General features: G+C 39.7%; 1 protein-coding gene across 4 annotated transcripts in view; it reads right to left on the bottom strand.

The window, feature by feature from the left end:
* Positions 1–24,570, bottom strand: part of LOC122976235 (interleukin-1 receptor accessory protein-like 1) — a 301,394-nt gene that overhangs the window by 131,875 nt on the left and 144,949 nt on the right. For all 4 annotated transcript variants that reach the window (XM_044344602.1, XM_044344605.1, XM_044344604.1 and 1 more), the window contains exons 4-5: positions 11,437–11,623; positions 9,274–9,427 (exon numbers count right to left, since the gene is read on the bottom strand). In XM_044344602.1, coding sequence (XP_044200537.1) covers positions 9,274–9,427; positions 11,437–11,623 — 341 coding nt within the window. The remainder of the gene's footprint in view (positions 1–9,273; positions 9,428–11,436; positions 11,624–24,570) is intronic.

The following is a 24,570-nucleotide window of genomic DNA, read 5'->3' as shown; positions in this document are numbered from 1 at the left end:
TTTAACTCTTAACTCCCTCTCCATGCACCATGCACACTTCGCAAGGCATGGAATTTCCAAATGAACACACAAAGTGGATGTCAATGGCAGAAAAGTCTAATATTTGCACTTCCATTAAAATATCCTCATGTTTTTCCATGCCTGGTAATGAAAGATACACACAGCTGTCCAGATACTTAGCACTGAAAATGCATTAAATCCTCCAATCCACCCTTGCTAGCTCTGTGTCCTAAATCTTGTGACAAAACGCCAAGGGAGATAGTCCTTTGTTTGCTTAAAACAGCATTTGTGCCCAGAAAGTGCCACCTCATCAAACAAGGGGACACTGATCAAAGTCATCTCACCTTGTGGAAAGCTGGCCAAGTCAAACTAATTCCTGGAGCTCTTCCTCGTCAGTTTGTTCATGCGGCTAGGATCCGCCAGGCTGAGCCAAAAAAAAAAACCAGGCATCCAGAAATATGTTGCCAAATACCTGTCACTGACTCACAGCAGTAAACATTACCACACAAACACTGTAGATGACCTTAGAATACAGATGTAATGATATAGCTTTCCCAGTGCTCTGTAGCTATGAATTTTGTATCTCAAAGACTCACAGGCAAATTATAATGTTGAAACCTCCTTTGCCTGCAAGTGAAAAAACATGGTTGACAGCTATACACACATTTCAGTAAAATTACAGCCTGTACTGATATACAGTAACCAAGTAACCACTCCAGTTTGAGAACACGGTGCTCTGCACATGCTTCATGCTCAGATATTTTCTCTCCTGTTTCGCCCACTTCCTCCCCTGCTGTAAGCTCTGCAATCACATCGCCTGTGTCCTGCTCCTTTGATGGCGCCAGCAGGTGGAAAACCCACCGGGATGCTGAGTGTGCACTACAGTATACGCGCACTACTGCTGGATTGATCAGAGCGCAGGGTTGAGTCGACTCGCTGGGTTGGGTAGTGATGGCAGGGGAATGCATAACAAAAAGCCTGCCAAACCATAGGGGGGATGGGGGCATTGCTGAAGGCAAGGGAGTTATGGCAAACAGCTGGACACACTGGAGAAATACAGCACTGACTGAGAGAACTGTAACATGTAGAAAATCTACAGAGTACAGCAAAAAGCATAGTTATATTTTTAAATTGGATTTTGGACTTTTAGTCAGCAGGTCCCTGACATTTTCCCATTAGTATAAATATGCGTTGTGCCGAAACAACCCCATTTAACTTCATGTACATGTATAAATGTATGACTGATTACTCAAAGCTCAGATAAAGACAGTTTGACTGTATTAGCCAAGTGTTATATATGGTTAAAGATATGTTTGTGAAAAAGATGGGAAGGGTGGAGGAACTAAAGGGTCTTGACAATAACACTGCGATAGACCATTTTTCTGTTCATCACATTAACAGAGAGGTTGTTCTTTTGTGACCAGTGAGTAGGCTACAGCCAATCAATATTATTATTATAATAGCTGATGTCTGTGTTGCATTTTGACCTGGCCTTGAAGCTATAGTGTGTAATTCACTGGTTTGTTGTTTTTTGGACACTTTTTCTAACACCTGCTATTACTAATTAAGCTTCACCTCAGCTCCACCAGCTGCAAGTATCTGCTACTGTTGATTGAACAAAATAAGCAATTTGAAAATGTGACATTTGGCCACTGGGCATTTTTCATGATTTCCTGATGGGTTTTTTTTGTGCGATTAATCAAAAAAACAAAAAAAAAACAGGCCAATAGATACAGATTAATCCATAAAAAAATAAGTATTAACCCTAAAATGTTAAATATTGTTATAAAATTCAATGATGGTGGCTGTGATTCAGCAAAGAGTCAAAAAGTTAATGATCCACCGTGTTAAAGGCTATATTTCATTGATTATCCTCAAAGCAGCTTTCTTAAAGATTTTCCTGGCTCATGTACTTTTTTTTCAAATTACAGCTGCACAAGGACATTTTTTTTTATCTATAAATACACCTGTCTCATCAGCCTAAATCACAAATAAAAGCTGCTACAGCAAAGAGTACTTATTCTCCCCCATAAAATGAGACCCAATTATGTCATAAAACCAAATTAAACTGTGACATGGTGGGAAATCTTCACTGGAGCATAGTAAGTAAGTGAGCAAAATACAAATGTGCCATGGTAACAGTGGTGAATGAATGAGCTGGTGTGATGCTTCGTTGAAAATATATATTATTTCATAATCTCCAGCTCTTACTTCCATTAATGACAATGAAATATTGGTCACATTACTTTTAGGTAATGAATTCCAAAGCCCTGTTTCAAAGAAAACTCTTGCTTCCATCTCATCTTTCTAAAGCACAAAGTTTCCCAGTTCAGGTCTCAGCAAAGCACTTTACAAAGCTTTCATTGTTTTCTTAAACATATTTAGTTGTGCCAAAGACTGCTTCAACAAGGAATGAGTCCTCTGCTAAAATTCTTCCCTGCAATACCTTTACCTGACCTCTATGTCTCCATGTAGGAGTGGAGGTCAAGGGCAGTTTATTAAATGGAAAAAATGGAAGAGACTGCTTGGAAAAATTTCCACTTGCACTGAACAGAAACAATGTCCTTGATGCAGAGTTTTTTCAGACTATATCTGATACAGAGCTAAATACTGATGGAGTATCGGCATGTTAATTTCTCCATTTGCACTACATAGTCTTACTCTCCTCATATTCTGCATTTATCTCAATTGTACACCCTGTAGTCACAGAGCTTTTTTTCTCTTTGCTGTAAGACTGTAAGATAGATCCCAAGTGGCAATATATAATATTGATTTCTGAATGGTGTTATCATGGTCATGTCCTTTTGCAACAAGGCCTTCAATTTGGTGCCACTGTTGACTGTACAATTTAGTGGGTGGCAGTAGAGGAAGAAGCAGAAGAAGAGGAAGAAAAAGAAAAAAAAAAGGCACTGTCAAAGCCCAGCTTGAGACTTTCCATTATTGGCTGTAAAGGAAAGCCTCAAGTTCTGCCTTTCGACTCTGATTGATATTTGGTCTTGACTGGGGTATGAGAGTATGGCAGGGGTGGGATGTGACAAATGGCGAGGCAAGGACTAAGGCAGAAAAAGGAGGTGATAAAAAAAATGATATCATAAATCTTAAAATAGTAAAACTATAATAACAAAATTAACTTGCCATTTCAGACATTATGTTTTGCATTATCCTTTTGTTTACTTCAGTGAAAAAAATGTACTTTTTATGAGAAAAAAAAAAAAAAAAAAACACAAGACAGTATCACATGTGCACGGCTTGTCTAATTCTCCAGAGACCCTCATCAAGTAATTCATTTAAGAAAATAAACAGCGGGGCACATGAAAAAATCATTTGACTTAATCAAAAAGCCATCCATCATGCTTTAAGAGCTATTCACTCAGCTTGAAGTGTATTTCAGAACGGAACATGGTTGCCTTCCTCCTCACAGGGAATCTGCAGGGTGACAGTAAACTGTGTGTGGTAGTCACACTGGGGACTGTTTTTCCTTATTTCCACTCACTCTGTCATTACTGTAACTATTTTTTTTCCTCTTTTGCATGAAAAATAAACATAAGGCTCTATTTACTAGCATTTACAGGGCTCTCAGCCACATCTCACATGCTTTATCAGCGAATGGAGTTTTTTCAGTTGTCATGGTGTTGACGTAGATGTTATCATGCAACTGTGTAGTGATCACAAACTAATAGTGGTTATTTTGGGGAGGAGTTGTGGCTAGATGTGATTCTTGTAGATGAGACTGATGAGCACTGTGAAATGCAATAGAAAGCTATAAAAAATGAGTGAATGCAGGTTGTTTTTCACATGTACTGTTACCTGTTCCATGCTCAAGTATTATATCATGTATTATAGCTCTTCCTACTTCAAACCCTCCCTCTTTCACCCACCATGTCCATCCCTATAGGCTGAACTCTTTGCCAAATATTACCTCAGGTCAATCCAATGCTTGGTGATTTTCTTAAAGCTGCTATAATCAATATTTTTATAATAACAATGGATGAAAGCAAAATAGAGTTAAAAGAATTAGAAAGATGAAACATTGCTCCACATGAATGCTAATGTTTATCCATACCTGATGGGATGCATAATTAAGCAACTTTGCTAATAAGTTCCTCTTAAACATGATATTATGACAGTGTTTACAGCTTGTTGCCATTGCTCTAAAGTGAAAAAAATAGTGACTAACTAGGTAATGTCTGGTTGACGTTAGAAGCAACTGAGCAACCTGCAGTAATCAAATAGTTACAGTTATGAAAGACAGTTATTTTTGTGCAAGTTACATAGCAAATATAATAATGGAAATGCTATTTAGAAAGCCAAGTAATTATAACAGCTTCATCATCACCCACACTGTTGATGTGCTACTGAGAAGCAAAAGATTAGCTGCCCGTTCAATATGCAATAGTAACTACAGTGCGAACTTTACAGTCTGGCAAGCAAGCACACAGACATATTGTGTCATTGAATGCTTCCCTCCTCCCCGTTTTTCACATCAACATATTGTCTGTTTCATCACAAGAGATAAAAAAACAAGCCGGGTCCAAGCACTCGTGGAAAAGCCAGAAGGTTGAAAATACTCTGCAGCAACCGGATGCTTGAGTGACAACCTTAATTAATCCACTGAATCCCCACTGTGATGGGATGTGTGGTGAGAACGGGTCACATACAAGGGCCCGTGCCACTGCTTCAGAACATCATGAGGGTGTGAAGATCATAATGCCATGCAGAGGGAATGACACCAAAGCGGCAGTAATATGAATATGAACCGAGCGTTGAGATCCAGCAAGTATCTATGTCTCTTTCTTACAAGCAACTTCCACAAATATAAATGCAATGACATCAGCACACGCACACACAAACACACACACACACACACACACAACAAACACATTTCAAATTTGGCAAGTAAACACAATGCTGTGCTGTAATAAATAACTCCCTCTTGAACATTCAGAGTCAAATGCACCATCGGCCACAGCAGGAGGCGATGAATTCAAATTACTTACAGAAAAATGACAAGCTTCATTTTTATTCGTAAGTATGTTCTCTAATAAAGTGACAAAATATCAAAGGTAATGATATATATATAAAAAACCCGCTCAAATGTATAAACCTCATCAAATACCTGATTACACAGTGTATCAAATTCATTCACACAAAAAAAGATTACTTTCTGAATCCACTCGTCGTCTCCTCCTTTCCACCGGCACCTTGGCCAGATTAATTATCTTCCATCAATTAAAGGAGCAATTATATTCCAACCACCTTCATATGCTAATGAGTCAACTCATGAATATGAGAGGAAATTTGTAATAGCCACCGAATGGTGCTGGCAGGAGATATACTTCAGATATACTGCAGAATAGAGGCAATACTGTCATATTGATCTGATGAGGTACACACTTTATTAGGATTAACAAGGACATAGAAGCCCTGTTAATATTTTAATGTTCATCAAGTGAGTTCATACTGTACTGAAGGGATATTTAATATTATTAATTTTTATGTAAGTGTGCATGAAGTACAGGTTGTCATCTTGTGTGTCTTTTCCAGTTGGTGTTATTGTGCTACTGGCAGTCTGTGCTGCTCTCACCACCACCATCAAAACAAATGCCACATTTATTTTTACTCAGCAAAACTCAAGTCATTTAGCTGCACTTGGAGAACAATAGACTAGACAGAAGTATAATAAAATCAATATGTTTCAGCTCTAACAGCATTCATCATGGTGACAGGATTGCATATATTATAGGAAATGACATCCCAGATGTGCCAGGTCAGGATGCATGAAACAATGATTCCAATATTAAAAAGTAAACAAACAAAAGTTTATCCTAAAGCTTCTGATGAACATATTGTTCTTACAGTTATGAGCAGCTGGTTGTGTTTCTATATGATGACTTTGCTGTCTCAGTTCTACTGTGTTTGGATGATTTCAGCTTGTTAGCGTGCTAACACTGCATGTTAAGGTAGCCTAAGGATCGTTGTCTTGCTGTAAACACAATTTACTCGCTAAATTTGAAAGGTAGAATAGAAAGTAGCAATAGAAGTAAGCAGGGGCTACGCAGTGAGATTTTTGCTAAATCTTGCTGCTGGGTAATTACAACACAAAGCCTTTCCAGATGTCTGTTGATCTGTTGATATGTATAAAAATCAATGCATACCAGCACATGGACAATCGTCAAAAAGACCTCAGTTCCGCTGGGTATTAACATGCAATATATATCTGAATACATCTGATCACTACCTGGTATCTCAGTGTGCAATTTACAAGGCAAAAATGTCAACAAACTTGTATCAACAAACATGGGACATCCCAGGTCAAGGGATGCAAAGTGGGACACTCATAGTTTTAAGGAGCCACTACAAGAAGGTAATCATTGCTAGTGGACATGCTTGTTAGCATTGGTGTTAGCCCAACTACCCCATTGATTACATCATTCCTCATTTTTTCCATTGAATGGTACTTCGAGAATCTCACAAAGTGAAGCTGCTACATGGTTTTTGCTTATTTTTCCTTTGCTGAGGAAAGGCACGTCTATTGCTTTTTGATGGGCATCAACATCTTGGCTGATTTTATTCTTAAAACAATGTGGCCAACGTTTGCAGATTGCCTTTACACTTGAGGTCTGATCACAATTCTCTCCAAATGTGGTCAAGTCAATCCAGTCCCATTCAATTGCAATGCCTTCTGTGTGCATTTACAGCTTTCTTAAAATGCTTTTCTTCAGATTTAGATAAGATATCCAGATAAAGATCAAATGTTAAAGAGTACCTCCACACTATTGCTGCTAATCTGACCTCTGTAGGTTGAAAAGTACAAGTCTGCTGAACCTCTGATCCAGCCACAACACTGCTGCACAGGTTGTGGAAAAAGCATGTTGTCATTTCTAGTTGGCAGGGCAAGCCAAATTATTAGACTGGGTGCAGCAGAGTGAAAATAGAGAGGGTTTTTGGATATTTACATGCTCGCACTGCAAAGCACACCCCTTCCCTTCCTTAACCAAACACACATCATTGTGTGCTGGTTCGATATAAGAAAAGCAGGTTACCAGCATCAGTCCCAGCTCAGCTACACTGACAGTTTATTTTATGCACCAAAGTTGCTGATCCCCTGTATATCTATTTCATCACTGTTCCTTTATTCTGCAGTTCTTAATCAAAGACATCAAACGGTGCACCTTACAAAGAAGTCATAAAACCCCAAATTTCATTTAAAAATGAATGTTGCTTCCAATCACCCAGCAAGGGACCTCATTATGATTTTAGCGGTTCTCATTATAATCAAAGGGAATCTGACCTTTTGTCCTATGCACTGCTTTGAGAGGGTCTGCCTGTTGGTAAAGAGGGGAGTGTCAAGGGTTTTGATTGTGAATTGAAATGATCTGTAGGAGGTTGATGATAATATTACATAAAGCTTCATGTATACTTAGTCCATATAAAAAAAGAGAAATTAAAAAGTATGCAGAGGGAAGGGTCATGTCTGAACCACAGATCTCTGTGTGAAATACTTAAGGCCAATTGCCACTGCAGGAATGAATTGAAATGTAACCTAATTTGTAGTTTACTACAGTATCACAGGTTCTGCTTTTGTTTCTACTGTTCTCCATCCACTTAGGGAACAAGTTCCTGGAACTAAATTTCGGCACTGCTGTTACATTACTTATATTTTCTTCACAAGACCTTAAAGTAAATTATAGGACTGATGGAGGAAATTCTACCAAAATAAAAGCAATCACTTCCTTTTCACTCACACATGCCGACAACCGAATCTTAAATAAAAGCATAAAAAAAATACTTGATGTATAACCCTCCATCTATTTTCTATACCACATAAGGGTTGTGAAGGCTAGAGCCTATCCCAGCATGCAATGGGTAAGAGGCAGGGTACATCCTAGACTAGCTGTCAGTCTGTCAAGGGCTAAAAAGAGATATATTCACACTTACATGCAGACTGGCAACCTGACTGAAAACCCACACAGACACAGGTGGAACAGTCCTACAGTACATTTCTATTGAAAAAAACATAAATGCCACTTTTACTGCCATGGCTCAATCATCAATCATCTTTTGCCAATTGTTTTGAAATGCTGAATGTCTCCAAAGTAGATAGAGAGATTAAGACTATTCCCCCCAGGATGACATTTTGAGGTTGGTGAGAAAATGATTTATGACTTAGCTTGGCCTTCAGTGGAGTCTGTCTTTGTCTCTTTAAAGGGACTGTAAAGTGTAATCAGGTAGCAGTTAACAGCAAACACTTCACCTGACCCTCACACCCACAATGCGCGATGGCTGCAGCACTGAAACGTAACAGCCCTCTATCCATCTGAAACCTCTTCACTTGCTCTCGGCTTTGCTTCAGTGTGCGTCAGCCTGCGATCGTCTGTATCCTTACAGACGTGAGCCACCTCAGGAAAAGTGAGCTCAGCCAAATGAGTCACAGAGAAGAGGAGCTGTTGTCATGTGAAACTGTACAAAGCATTCTAATGAACGTGGGCTCAACTTTTAAAATAACTTTTTTCTGTATATAGTGTAGTACCATTTTATTTCTGTAAAGTGATATAAGTATTATTTCTGTGACGATTCATTCATAAGAAGCCAAATAAATCAAACTGTTAAACCACCTTAAATCAAAATACAAATTTAAAAGTCTGTACCAGCTCTCTTTTCTTGTTTTGCCAAAGCTAATTCAAATCAGATAAACAAAAGAGAAAAAAAAAAGAAAAAAAGGTATAATTAAGTTGTAAATTTGGGGTTCTCCCTATCTTCAGTGCCTGCTGTGTCAACCCTGGCTGTGACAGTGTCAGTGGCAAGCAGTCTGTCACCCACTTTAGGTTCAGGCTTAAATATTTCAGCAGCCTTAAGAAAAAAGTGCTGAAGTAGCTCTGTGTGAATTCCACTACTTAGCAATTAAAGGAGGCTAGAAGTCACAGAGACAGTCGGGCTATTGACTGCAACCCTTAGGCAAAAGGTGCAGGGAGTTTCATTTTAGCTTCATTATATTACAACAAGCTGAAGCGACTTTTTTTGCCCTATCACAGTGTCAAAAACTGTGCATTAAGGCATGAACAACAATGGGTATATAAGTTAGTGGAAATACTTTTGTTTTGAATGCATTAAATAAAAAAATATATTTGCATGGAGGCTTCCAGTGTGCAGTTCTTGGAGTTCTGTTGTACTGTTGCAAGCTCAGCAGCAATTCAGACTCACTGCACCTCTTTCAGTAAATGTCAAAGACTCTGCAATGAAAGAATTCGCAGCATTGAAGAAATTTTTCTTTACCTGTGACGGACAGCTCGGTGGTCCTCCGCACCACAAAGTTCCCAAACTGTAATTCACAGGTGTAATTCCCAATGTCATCTTCCCGTACTTCCTTGATGGACAGAGTGTCCCTCCTTCTTTCTATGGTCTGTCTCCACTGCTTTGGCTTGCATTCCTACATTTAAAATAAAGAAAACACACCGATGGGGATACAGCACGTTAGTATAAAGTAAATTCACCGGGTCAGTTGTCCTGTTGGCATTCAGTTGTAACTTCTGTTTGAAATCAGCAGGAAACAGTCTTTCACTTTCATACCTCTGATCAATAGAAACTGAGAAGAGACATGACACTTTATATTTTGTCTTATCTTTATTCATATTGAATTTAAAAAAGGCTAATTCCATAGAGGGCCCTTTGTTTTAAACACCTTGTCATAAAGAACTATAGCAGCTTCCCATATAATTATACCCCATGGTATACCTCATGCACAAACTTTCTCCGCATCATGCAAAATTTCCGACATACGTTTGGTGCAGTCCAATCATCCAGACACTACTTCAGTTGAATAGTGATTCAGGGGATTGAATTTAGTGTGTTTATGACTCTGAGGCAGGACTAAATACTATATTGGTTTGATATATGTGAGAATCTCATCAATAACTACTTTACCACAATATCCGATATGAGACATGTATCAACTCAAAGGTGGAGAGGCGCAGACCTTTAAAATTGTTGACGGCTAAGATGATGTACATTAGCTTAAGAGTTTCATGAATAGTCAAAATGGAAGAAAGGTTGATAGATGTATCCAGAACTACAGAGGCTAATGTGTCTCACATGACAAATCAAGGAGAAGACAAGGACAAGGAGAAGAAATGGGGAGAAGCTGTAGTAGGTGAGGGGCAAAGAGAGAGAGAGATAATGTGTAGATACCATTATCAAATACTGTAGTGTGTGATGCACCATTATTTTCCAATCTTGTTGAGTATGTTTGGATTTGAGAGCAAATCATCTGTGACATTTTTCCTTATGTGTGTAATGAGAAGAAATTTCATAAATGAACCACAACGTTAGTTCTCACTGATCAGTTATCAGCTGTCTTGTAACAGCCAATCATATTCAAACAGATGCACAGGGTGTCCTTTATAATCTGAGTGTACTCTGCTGATACTCTAATGCCAACACCACTGGTGCACATTTGAATCTGATTGAATGTCTTGTGGGTAAATCACAGTTAAATCTCAACTCAAAGTCGGTCTGTCTCTGGCCAATTTGAGCTCAGTCTCAATTAAGATTCAATGTCTGAGGTTTTGAAAGAAGGACTGATGGTAGGTAACGGCTGGGTAAATGTTCAGTAAATTCTACACGGACTGCGGTGCTTTAAAGACTTGTAGGGCTACTTGCGATAACTGAAGGTAGAGAATAAAAGTCTTTATAAAAGCTGTGGAAAGTTACAAAAGACTGAAACACCAAAAATCACACAAAAGTAAAGGATTATTCTGTAAATGAACTTCAGAAACAGCCTTTCAGATTTTGGGCCACAGAGCACCTGAGGCAAAGGAAACTGGGGCACTGTGGGTTTGGTTTCGAACTGTGGTCCAAGATGGGCCTCCCAGAATTCAATCAGCCCCCACTGATGAAGCGAGAGCCAATAACTGGAGGGTTTAGAGCCCACAGTCATTATGCTTAGCAATTACGCTTAGGGCACCCAAATGTCCAGCAGCAGCCCAGAATCCAGCACACTTTCACATTTGATAAATTGCCCTCCAAGCTTCACCTAACAGCTCTGTCCAAGTGGCCTGTCGGACACGGGAGGCCTGACCGGGTCAGTTACACTGTGGGCACTGCAACTCTCCATAAGGAGGAAGAGAAAGTTCAAGTTTAAAACATGAAAAACAGAAGTATAGATATAAAGAAAATGTATTTTTATCAATTATATATCTATTTTTTGATGCTTTTTAATTAGATGGTATTTCAAGCTAATTAGATCTGAATATAGCTGACCTTAACAAGGTAAGAACTTCCTGTGAAGTCTGTCATTTTAATTGAAAGGCTATTTCTAATACTTTGCATAATGGGTTGACAGATAAAACCTTTTGTTTAGACAACATCTTGCACCTTAATCAGTGCTTGAAATTATATTCATTACTCAGGCAAACAACTAACAAAAAGAGGTTATCTTACCTTATACCATACAATCTCAGGCTCCACTCCTGGCTGTATATAATCCTCAATGCCAGGGCAGGTGATGTCTTTGCTTTTGCTCAGTTCTGCCTTCTCAAAAAACCTCATTTTGGAGTTGTAGCAGAGGTCTGTGTCATTCTCCGCCACTGTGAGAGACATGGACACTTTCATGCAGTATGTGGAGTTCCTGCAAAAACAAAAAAAATAAACAAATCAGTCACAGAAATAAATTTGTATAACTGTATAATATTGAAGTTTTGCCAGATGCAGCCAAAATCTGCCAGCACTCCATCTCTGGCTTCACATAAGCTCTGTGTCTGTGCTATCAAAATCTCCACAAGGCTCAGTCCTCAGATTCTATTTGAATCATTAAATGCAGCAGAGGGGGGCAGAGAAAAACCTTGCACTGGAAAGCAATTAATAATTTTCACAATTTTTCTTGGCTGAAAATGTTCCTGTAAAGCACAGAGAATCATCATCTCTAATATGACCCTTAATCTGGACAATTACAGAATCATACAATGTTTTCTCATCCATTCAAGTATGAATACCAGTAATGCATGATGAGCCTACCTCTCTAAACTATTAATTGAAAACTGGAAATGTGTGCATGTGTATGTATAATGTACATGTGTGTGTATACAGGGGCAGGGACACAGGAGGTAACATGGAGCGACAGCTCTGAATGTCAACAGCACTTGCAGATTGAGCCTTTTGTTTTCACGTGTTAAGCAGATACAGTGCGAGGTAGCAGAAAATTACTTGCTACAATTGATGTACTGTAGCTACTCAGGTCATATACATAAAGAAGAGAATTTATAACACGAGGGGGAGCAGGCGTAAAATGCAACATTACTTGTAATGTTTGGAGACTACATGCTTGCCTGGGACCAAAGATACCGGTGCGTATCATCCACAGTGGAATAAACATTTCATCTTACTGCTTGGTGTAGTAAACCTTCATTTGTGTTCTGCAGGGCCACTTGTCATTCATTAAGTACTAAACCAAACTGGATTGTACGCTCTTGTGTGTATATACAGAACTTTGTTGGATTCTGATCATGATCCAGTCCTGCCCGGGAGACCGATGCTCCACAACCACATGAGAGGAAAAGATACAGCTGCTAAGCATTTACAGCGATCCTGTGTGGGTCATTAACGGAACAGTGATTTTAAGATTGGATCTGCTGCTTGAATAATTCTTAACAGAACATGGGGATCAATGAACACATTGATTTACTGTGAAAGTTGTGCTATTTGAATGAGGAGAACAGCAGCACAGGTCCTTGATGATCAATGAATTCAATAAGAGCACCTTTTCTTTGCCCAAACTGGCTAATAAGACTGTCACGATTGACAAGTACTATGGCTTGACTGCAGCAAATCCCTCCTGGTTAAAAGACCAAACAAATTGGCAGTGTTTAGGAAAATCTCATTGCTAATTTTCCAACTAAAGCTGGTTACACAAATTGAGCTGAACCAACAAACAATTACAAACATGTTAAATCCTTACATAATTGTGCAGCATTAGCTGCCTCGTGGATTAGTACAACACACACTGGTCTTCGCTACAGTGTCGGCAAACAATCCCTCGCCCTTCGAACTGGCCAGCGCCGGACTCTCCGCTTACAGTACAGTAAGTGTGCCATTTTAATGAAGCACAGATGCAAATGTAACATGATGTGGAGATTATCCCAGACAACTTCTACCAGATGGACACCTGTGCAAATGAGATCCCACGGGTGCGCTCTCTTCCCTGTTAAATATTCTGGGCAGCGCTGATAAACTCGCCCGCTGGAAGAGAGAGAGCGAATTGTGTCATCTGCTCCGCATGAGTGATCGATGGTGTGGGCCAACACTTTGTCCTACAATGTCTTTCCAACATTTCACATCCATCACGATGACTTTTGAGCCTGAAGAGCCAGGTGATCTCTTGACTATTCACTCAGCAGGTATAATATTCATGAAGCCTATCCAGGGAACTAAGCAGAAAAATTATCCCACTGCTGCACACTCTAGAGACTTACTGTACACCGAGCAGTGAGCATTCAACACTCGCGGAACCCTCTGCATACTGCAGATACAGTGATAACAAGCTAGGTGATACCATGGCATTAATGGGTAAGAGTGTCTGTCAAATGTGTCAAACTGAAGGGGATCTGCAATGTCGTAGCAATGATAGATAGCATCCTGCATACATCAACTGGGAGAAGTGTCAGGCTGACAGCAATCGTATACAGCTGGAGGGCAGGCAGAGGACTTGAGCTGCAATATGCGGCAAATGTAGTGAAATTTTGTGAAATGGTCAGTTAGGAGTTAAACAGCCTCCTGAAAGAATTCTGATTGGCATTAATGTGGAAAAAAATACTGCAGTCTCTCCGTACAGAAAGATACTCATGGGATTCCACATTGGTTGAATTGTCATGGGTTAATATGTATATTTATGTGTGGAGCCATTGCCACTTCCAGAGCTGGATCCCACTTAACCAAATAACATATGAACCATCCACCTTCCAACCCATTTGTCTAACCATCTAATACATACTACTTCTTTTATTCTATTGACTGTCAATGAATCTAACCCAACAGTGGATGAAACCAGATGGAACCTGCCCTTTAACTTGGCAACTGTTCTGCCCTTTTATTAAATAATAGGCAGCAGAATTGATTTGAAATTCTCCTGAGAATCCATGGCACCTGCGGGGAAATTAATGAACTAACTTAATGAATCTCTTAATTAAAATAACTCCTCTCTAATAGAAATTGGATGATGAAATAATTGCTGATAACTCATTAGACCTTGCTTTCAACTAACAATAACGCTTGCAGAGAATTTTCTCAGTGTAAAGCATACATCACAAGGCGAGAGGTCCAAAGGTTGATTAAAGGTTACCTCACCATAATGTCATTACACGGCAGTGAAATAAACCCACCACAGGCATTAACTCTTTAGAAATGTCATATAGCATGTTGACCTATTCTTGATGACCACTGAAAAATGAAACCTATGTATCAGCCGACTCTAATTTGAGAAAATTGTCATTGTTAACATGGCAACATCCCGATTGTCTCATCAGAATCCAGAGGAAAGTTTAGCTGTCTCTCCATCCAACCAGGCACATCCTCCATCACTGCAGCTTTTTCACACGCCTGTAAGCAGGGCATCAGGTTTAGTAGAGATGTTGCTAACATCTGCCATCCGTGTCCCTTAGCAGCAGACTGTATGTGTATTTATTTATGTGTGTGTGTGTGTTTCTACAGTATATAGCAGTGTAGTTACTATGGGTGAATTCTGAAATTCCAAGACCAGCTTGAATTGAGTGTTAATCCAGGTAAAAATTGCCTTAAATGTTTTGTAGTACTGGAGTGAACATTTAAGGAATAGTTCAACATTTTTGATATGGAAGCATCTGCATTTGATGTGTTTCTTTGATCATTTATTCAAATTTGTAATTTAATTTTTCATCTCACTCTTTGTGACCACATTGATCTGCATTTGATAGATCATCCTTTTGCTTCCTTAAGTCTGCCCTGGTTTCTGTGGAGGGGAGAATGAGTGACACTGCTGGAACTGTCTCCCTCACAAGCTGTTTTCTACCATGTTGCATCATCTACCTACAATACAAGTGTGTACCTAAAGCGAAAGGGAAGCACATCAATGGGGCCCCCACACATGGGTGGCATCTGCTCAAAATATCTACATTGTTGCCACTTGCATCAACATACTGTGTACTCGAGTTTGGACAGGAATGTCAACCAGGCCAATGTCAGGAAGTGAGGGGCAGATGGAAACAAAGCCAAGACCCTTCCAGAAAAAGCACATACCCGGCAGTTAATGCAGCTTGGCATGATTGGATGTGCCAGGTCGCTTAAGAGACAGATGTAGCAATGGCTTTAGACAGGCAGGGAAAAGTCCAGTCAACATCAAAAAGTGGCAGAGACCAAGACATATCCAAGTCCAAATTGGCACGAGACTGAGAGAGGTCAGAAGTGTGGTCTTGATACTGAGCTAGAGATAATGAATGAACTCAGGCATTACAGGTCTGAACACAGGTGTGCACCTATAACATATGTGCACTTACTTCCACAACACAATGTCCATTACATCAGTCCGCAGCAGTCTTGTACTATCTTCCCTGTCCACACCAGGCCAAGATTAACCCAGACCAAATGCCAGCCCAGTTATCCTAAATCAGTATTTTATGGTTCCTGCATTATTTATGACCAGAGCGAAGGTCATAGTGAGTAGTTGGAAGACTGGGGCTCCTACCTGTAGCGCGTGCTCATCACTCACTTGTCAACTCTAGCAACAAGCCCACGTTGATTAAGTGCCCCAGCTCCCCAAATCTGACTGTGGGCCAACTTGCTCCTACTTAGCCCCTGTCTAAGAGCGTGGCGCTTGTCTGCCATGCTGGAACAACCCATTCCTGCCTCAATTATAATCCATCCACATCTTCTCTCTCTCTCTCCCTCCCTCCCTCCCCATCTCTAGTCGTGGTTTGTCTCTGTCCCGGCCTTCACCCGCCCAGCCGCCCTTTTCTCTCTTGTCTTGTAGTACATGATTTCTCAGGGAGGAGCACACACCTCTGAGGATAATTTAGTTTTGCCATGCTGTGAAAAACACATGCCTGCACCTGTCTACACTCTTGTATCCACACATATGAGCACGCACAAAGAAACTGCACTGTGTGATATCTAATCCTTACAAGACACACAAAAACAAAGAATATTTATGTGAACATAACTTAAGTACAACTTTATTTACATGATGTGGTCGATTATGCAAATCAGTAAAATGTCATACTTTAATCTAAATTTTTGGTTCCTGAGCAATAAATGTGTAATTACTTGCAAAGTCTAACTTGCAGCTGAAAGAAAATACATTAATACTGATTTATTGACATACTCTTGCAGAAAATGAGTGTCTCTTTATAATTTAGCAGAGCTACAGAGCTGAAATAATGAAAAATCTACTTGTTTCATTTGCTACATTAGATATATGAAAATATTTTAAAGACAAATGGACACTCATTAGACCTCACAGATCTCAGTATGACAACATTGGAAGATTTTGCTAGTGTTAACACTCTGGTACAAATGCATGACACAAGAAAAATTAAGACAATTTTGTATGAAAATATTACATAACAGAACATCAGTATGGACAAATATATATATTACTGTTATTAAAATTTGGTTCACGTTGTACAAATTGAGCAAACTATATAAGACATACTGTATGTAATTTCCGACTACCATCTTCGTATTGATTAGAAACAAGAGTTGTAACTTGGGAACTGGTTAAAAATCGTTTTCATTGAGCAGCAGGCAGAATGTTTATTCATCTGGATGGTTAGTAGAGTCTTTGAGGATTAAAAAAAGACATTCAAAACGGTGTTAAGTGTTGTTAATTGACCTTCTGCAGGAAAGCAGATGTTTAGCTTTATGACTTAAATGTCATGGTAATACATGAGAGGAAAGAAATTGGGCTAGTGTTAATGCAGAGAGTTAAAATGCTGCTCATTTGAATTGCTACAGTATTATGATGTATTTAATTTGAATTATTTCTAGAGAAGACCTTTGAAGACCCCACAGAGTCTTCAGACCCCAATGTTAAATCTACTGAAAATACAAAATGCAGGACATATACATCTGCATCATCTCATCCCAAAAACGTATGGTACCTAAAAAACTTATTTTCGAACAAGTCTGAGAATTCCTTAAGGCTTCCCTTGAGTTGTATGTCTCGAACTGACAGTAGCACTTCTTGTGTGCAAACGAATTACTCAGTCATTTCCTAGCTGATGCCCTCAGGGAACTCATTTTCCATTCCATGACATCCTCAACTCATCTTTATGTTAGCAACCTGATTTCATAACAAGCATATACAATTTGTCTCCATTGTATTCCGCCATGACCTTACTCGTTGGTCCCCAGGCCCACTGGGTGTAATGTATGAGCAGCTATACTGCTATGCATATCGAATGCAAACCGTTTCATACTAGCAATGCTACTGCCGGAATGGGCTGTTGCACCAAGGGTATGCGCCATATTGGTGAGAAAATGTAAACGAGTCACAGTCATTCCACGAATGAGAGGTCTGTGTTGTTCTGTTGCTGAATGTCATTTTTGTTTTGGGAAAACTAAGGAGTTTCTTTCAGCAACGTAAATGAGCCATTATCCATGCAACTGGCAAAAAGTGAACGGGTTATATACATTATTTTGTCTCTGTTCATTTTCAATCACAGAAGGTGAGTAACTTTTTTAGATCACAGATTAATGTGTGAATTCTGTGTTAGGAATTCATATTGAAATGAGGGGGAAAAAAGATGAAGAAAAAGTTGCGTATGGCTGATTTCAATGCAGAGTTATGATTCTTCATGGACTTATAAATGACTTAACAAAATAATACATTTGCATTTTAAGAAATAAATTAGTCTTTTACAAAAGCTGGTTCAATAGTGATAATACCTTGTCAAATTCTTTACAATATACAGTACAGAATCAGTCAAATTTAAATAAGCTCTTTCAGTTTTATAATGAAGTTTCTGTCTCAAGTTCCAGCCACTTTCCTATTATACTCTCACCCTTCATTCAGGCGAGCTGTGTGAGTTCTCTCCTATATCACCGTTTGACTGACAGCTGTGGTATTGCAGATGTCTCGCTTGGAGCTCCGGTCTTCACAATCCAGCGCAGAGGGAGGGGAGGCGGGGAGGGGGCAGGAAAAGTTGGCTGTGGTGCCAAAGTGATTGTGCTTGGGGAATGGTATTTCTGACATTTGTCTGGCAGATAAAAACCACCATCGGATATGAGGAAGAGAAGGTCAGTGTCCCTGCTATCAGATAGCGATGGTTTGGCATCTTGTTTGATGACTTCCTCCGCTCAGCGTGGACCAGGAGAGCCAAGAGGCTGAATATATGGGGAGGCCTTGCTGAGGATGTGACTGAATAAAATCCCTCAGTTGGGGATGTAGAGATATTTAACCTTGGTGTTATTCTGGTGTGTTGAAAAAATCCTAACGGTATATTGCATGTGTGTTAGATTAGAAAATTGGTCATGTATGACCTTATGCCGAATTGTCCTGGGTAGTCATGCAGATTGCGACAGCTGATTTGAGACGCGAGTAAAATCTCCATAGTCAAGCTTCTCTCCCTTTGCTCCCTGTAGCCAGGAGCCATTTGAGCTCGGCTTAATCAAATGGAATCAAGCGTGGGACAAATGTCCAATCAAAAGGAGCGTGAAGGGCATGGAATGAAATTGGCTGAGACCGTAATGCATGGTGGATTAAACTTATATTTCAATTTCTACAAAGGGTACCCAATATACATCAAAATGAGCATATGTAGAGCTGGTTAGAATTCAGAAATGTTGACCACTCTTGGTGCATACAGTAATTGAATAACTATAACCAATATCTGTTCAGTATTATGTTTTTGATTCGACTCATGAAAATAACATGTCCCCTTTTACATAGTTATTGAAAATCCAAACAAGAAATATGTTTGTTGGGGCATCAACGATGTGCACCTTTTCTATTGTATTGTATTTTATCGTCATTTGCATTGTATACTGTATCATATTTGTGATTTGGATATAAATAACATAAACTTGTCCTCCAGATTATGATCGAAGAGCCTATTATTCAAAATACTATGTTCATCTAAACGCAATAAATAACTTTGCTCTTTGGGCTTCATGACCCTTTGGCTTCTTCAAAAGTGTTCATGTATTATGAAATGAAAATGCAGTTTGTGGTACTAATCCTCAAGGACTTGCCTCATAAAAATTCAGTAGTCACTAGAAATGAAAGAAATCCAGAATTTTGAAAAGGTTACAAACAAAAATTGCTCAGAAATATTAATGTTGATCGTATTCTTTTACTATGAAAAGGTCAACTTTATGTCCTCCGCACACTGAGCACAAGCCAATAAGTGCGCCTGGTTTTCCACAATGTGTTAAATGCCAATCAATGTTATGGGACTGAAATGCTCATCCACAGCATTCTAAATACCTACAGATGTAGGTTAATTCAAATGCTGAAACACCCAAGTTAAGCGATGCATGAGTGGGAACAAAGCATAACAGTTTGAGTGGAGGCTTCACAGGTGGCCTTGGGTGATTTATAATGGTATGAGGCCTTAAGTATACTGTAACTACCATTATGCAATTAATGGATCTGTGGTTCTCAGCACCCTATGGACAAATGAAATAAACACAGACTGCAGAGCTCTTTTTTGCAGCTATAGATGTAATGTCAAAAAAGTATAATGAAAATACGATCATGTTTCCTCTAAAAGCCTTTTCAGGGAAGGATATCAGTTCTTGGAGAGAGAAATGATTATGGTTAAATGCATAGTTATGAATGCTGCCATCTCTAAATGTATACAGGTAAAATTACTTTTTTTCCCTTGTAAAGCCCAGTGTTACAGACTCTAGCCCATTAACGATTACTATCCACACAGCATAACATGTTCCTCTTATTATTGCCTTTATCAATCATACCTGTTTAATAAAAGGTATGTTCAAGGGTTGACAACACTGATAAACTGTAATGCACACATAGAAAAATATGAATCTGCACTCTGTTTTCATGCTTCTGACCCTTTGGTGTAACATTTCTCAACTAAGATCTTTGTTATAATGAAACAGTTTGAATAGGGATCATAAAAAAGGAAAAAAAAATTTAAAAGTTTTAAAACCAATTAATAGTATTCATTTTCCATTTGGGCATTAGATGAGAGTATATTAATACCAAGCACCTAGCCTCAAAGTGGTTTCATGAGCACACTCTTCTTTGACACTGGCATTGTAACATCAGACGTCTACTGTGAATATCAGGCCAAGTTCACACCACCACATCACACGGCTGAATAAAGAATAGTGTGAAAGGTGGACTAAGCCCAAACAGCAGCCCATACATCATCAGACAATGGCTGCTGGAAAACAGCTTCTACTAAACCACACAGAGCCAGATAAAAGGCTGTCCAGACACTGTGTCGACTGAGCAGTCTCTCTATACAGGTGTAAAGAATACTGAATATAAGGGAACATTATCAATAACCCCTGGCTGGTGGATAAAGCAGCTTGGCAAATCCATATTACACAATTAACTAAAACCCCACCTGGGCACTGTGAATAACTGCTGCCAGAGGTCTGGCACCAACTCTCTTATAACCTCTTAAAGTAGTAATGTGGAAGATGCTCTCTTCTCCCATCAGTCATTGCTTGGGTGTATCTGTAATGCAATTCTGTATTAGACATTATGTTGATGAAGTTTATGTAGCTTCTGCTTAGCTATTATGGCCTTCACAGCTCATGTGAACTGTATATTTCTTGTCCAAACAAAATGCTGCTGCCAGATACATAAAACACATCACAGTGCCTTTCAGCCAAGCTTGTTGTGGGGCTCTAGGTATGGTAATCTCGGTTGGTCGGTCCACCACAAGGTCCCCAGAGATGAATCTCGCTGACTTTGGTAATCCCCTGACTTTCTAATTAGCACCAACAGCAGGTCAACATTTCAGTGTATCCAATACCTTGGTTTATAACCAGCTACTTGCAAAGTAATGATATTCCCATCGTCCGCCTTAACTGTCATTTGCATTTTCTGTTAATTAGCAAATATTAGCATGCTAACATGCTAAACCTAAGATGTTGACCATGATAACATTACAGTATACAAACTAAACATCATCATGTTAAAGTTGCTGTTGTGATCATGTTGCCATGCTGATATTAGCATTTAGCTCAAAAGCACCATTGTGCATAAGCACAGCCTCACAGAGCTACTACTGTGGCTATATACTCTAATGAATTAGCTCTCAGGTGCAATTGTAGCTCACATGAATTGTCAATATCTGCCAATTCTACTCTTTTAAATCAGTGGTCAATCAAGCGTAGCAAAACCTAACACTCCGACGAGTTAGTTAAGACATTTATTATCATGACAATTATAATTATCACTGTAAGCATTTGCTGTGGTTATCTGTAATGAAGTACCACAAAACCAAAGGAACCAAGCAGTTAGTCATGCCATTTCAATGGCGTTCTGCTTCAATAACATCTTATTTCTTATTAAAACTGTTAAAAAGTCAGAACGCTTGCCAAGAAAGCAAACCGCATATACAGACAAACTGGTGAACTATTGTTAGTGTTTTTTGTATCATCTCAAGCTGTTACAACTTCAAAATTATTCAAAGAGAATAAATTCTAGTCACTAAGGCATGAGGTAAGATGCAAGATGCTACACAAGCCCAGATGTTGGCGGTGGCTCTGATGTTTGGTAAGATTATTGGATGAAAAGGTAATTTTTCATTTTATGGTGACTTCAAAATCTCATCCATATGTGCCTCCGCACTGCACTGCACTTAAAAATAAACTCCATTAATAAACATCCATCAAGGCGTCATTGTTATAGTGCTCTTCTGCAAAGCTATTCCATAGAGCCACAGCTAACTGATTGTCTCCTGCCAGGTAGCTTATAACACAAACACCATCCTTATATTATACATCATCCATAACCCTTGGCAGCACAAACCATCCCTGCTGCTCCTTAGTCTAGCGTCTCTCATTGGCTTTGACAGCTGGGCTGGATCAATTGGACAGGCCCTGACTGGGGCTGAATGACAGAGTGTTCCAGACGGCCCATTCTGACTGTCACTTCCCTGAGAGATCACCAGCCACTCCTGCCTACGAATACTAATACAGTTAACATGGCTGCGGCCTGGGATGGGTGGGAAGCGGTTTTCAATGTGTGTGTGAGTTCTTGGTGTGTGTGTGTGTGTGTGCACAGGTGCCAGGTGAGGTGCACTCACAGCAGCGATTCAGGCTTGAATAACCAAATGGACGCACACACATACACACACACACCCTCACTCCTTTGTTATCTTCTCCTCCCATTGTCCTTTGCTTGTGACAGCCCAGGCATTGCAGGACATGCAGGAAACCCATTAATAAGCCTGGGACAGTGGCAGCATGCCAACACCAGTGAACAGGGGTCAAAGGTTAAACATTAGCTACCTGCCAAGAAGTGGCATCCTCCCTGCTCTGCTACATCTGTCCTTAATCTGACACTGTAATCCCCGCACTATCCACAGCGATCAATACGGTGAGGGTGTGCGTGTCTGTTTTGACATTCATATGTCCATAACAGTTGTGTGTGTGTATGCATAGTTAGGTTTGTGTTTGGTCCTGTTAGAGTTTGTGTATGAAAGAGAATGTGACATTATGGCATTTGAAGACCAACAAATGATTTTGTCAATCTGACTTGCTGCTGTCATATCACAGACAGCATTTCATTAAAATAGAAAATGGCAGAAACACTCCAAAACATTTTATAGACTTCTGAGAATAAAAGAAGGCAATTAGAGCCGACTTTGGGCAACTGCTAAATGTCTGTGTGAATTATCTGTAGTGGACTCCAATTATCCCAAAAGGCACAAGACACAAAAGGTTTAAACAAACAACAGTCATAACCAAGCAACAACTACCGTCATTTATTCCACATGACATGAACAGCACTCTGTCTTGTTTTTTGGCAACTGACAAATGATACAGTCTTTTCCAACAGTATACAATATATAGTGAGCACAGACAAGGATTCCATCCAAATAGTGGAATAGTGCAAACGATTATTTAAACTTACAAAGAGTATAGACACACCACACATAAATATCATATTTGTTGAACAGCTGAGGATGACACATTGGACAACTGGGACACTATGACTAGTGTCACTTTGCTAGGCAATCCCCCAACATCCCATTTTGTCTTCTGTGTGATTGTTTCAATGCACAAAGCATCCAACTCAGTTTGACTTGCTAATTCGTGCCACAATTTGCGCAGAAAAGGCAAAGCAACACAGGCAAAATGCTTGGATTTCAAAATCTGCAGAGAGCTGGGGGTGACTGAACTTTATAAAAGTAAGTTGAACATCAGGTGACCTTCGGCTCTGCACTGAAACCTGGATAAACTGGATTATAAAATAATACCTTCTGACTTGCAGCACACTGCACTATTTTACTGCTGGTCACCATTTCTGGTCAGATTTTGAAATGATTATTTCTTCAGCTCACACACATGATGATGATGATGGTCCTGATGCCAGTCGTAAACATAATGAGAATCTTAATAAGACAATTGAACACTGCATGATTTTATCTCAGACTTTCAACCCCAGCTGGCTCAGACTGGAATGGACTCAGCCCAGATTACTCTGCTCTGTCTTCAAATCCAACCATAATCAGCTCAATAATCATAATGTGTGTCTGCCCCATCAGTCAAGTACACTCATCCTACTCTTCTAGATTCAAATCCAAGTCACACACTTTTAGATCACTGGTGAACCAATTCGTACTATCTACTCCATGTTCTTCCCTTCTCCTGTCATGATGTTCGCCATACCAGCTTTTACTCAGCTGTCTATCCTGTCAGCACAGTATAAAATAGCAGGAATTAGCAACTTTGTAATGCTAATAGGCTTATAGAGACACTTGCAGCAGTGCTGAGGAGTTAGCGCTATACTACTACCCGGATGGCCTGTGTGTGTGTGTATGTGTGTGCATTTTCCACCACTCTACAGTAAGTGACACACTCTGCCACTGCAGATGTTTTCACTCTGCATATGACAGAGCTCCTCAGGGTATAACAACTGAAACAGCTGAGAGCTGACCTCGATCTGACACGCGGCACTGCTCATCTGCTCTCCACTCGTACACTGTACTGTATTTGGCATGAGCGTTCCCTTATCATATGTCCACAATGCCTGTAGATCAGCGTGTGTGTGTGTGCGTGTGCATGTGTGTGTGTGTGTATGACAGAGTATGCAAGAGAGTAAAAGAGACAGGAATACATGGTCAGAATGTTGAGTGTGTGCGTGTGTGCTGACGTTGGCCTGCTTTCACATACAGATTGGAGGCACATTAAGTTCCTGTCAGTAGCAGCTAGTCTCAGGGGAGCGGACATGTTGTGTGTCTGTTTGTGTGTGTGTGAGGTGGCATATGACGATGCCCTCTGACACCCTTAAGTGCAGCTGAGCAAATACACAAGATGTGACGAGTGTGGGTACACCGGTGTATGGGTGTGTGTATGTTGAGAGAGGTAGGAAGACCAGAAATGTAAAGTCAGAGGGCATGA

Source organism: Thunnus albacares, chromosome 24 (assembly GCF_914725855.1).
Source record: "Thunnus albacares chromosome 24, fThuAlb1.1, whole genome shotgun sequence".
NCBI lineage: Eukaryota > Metazoa > Chordata > Actinopteri > Scombriformes > Scombridae > Thunnus > Thunnus albacares.
Note: the sequence above shows the minus strand (reverse complement) of the source record. Positions and strands in the feature narration are given on the sequence as shown.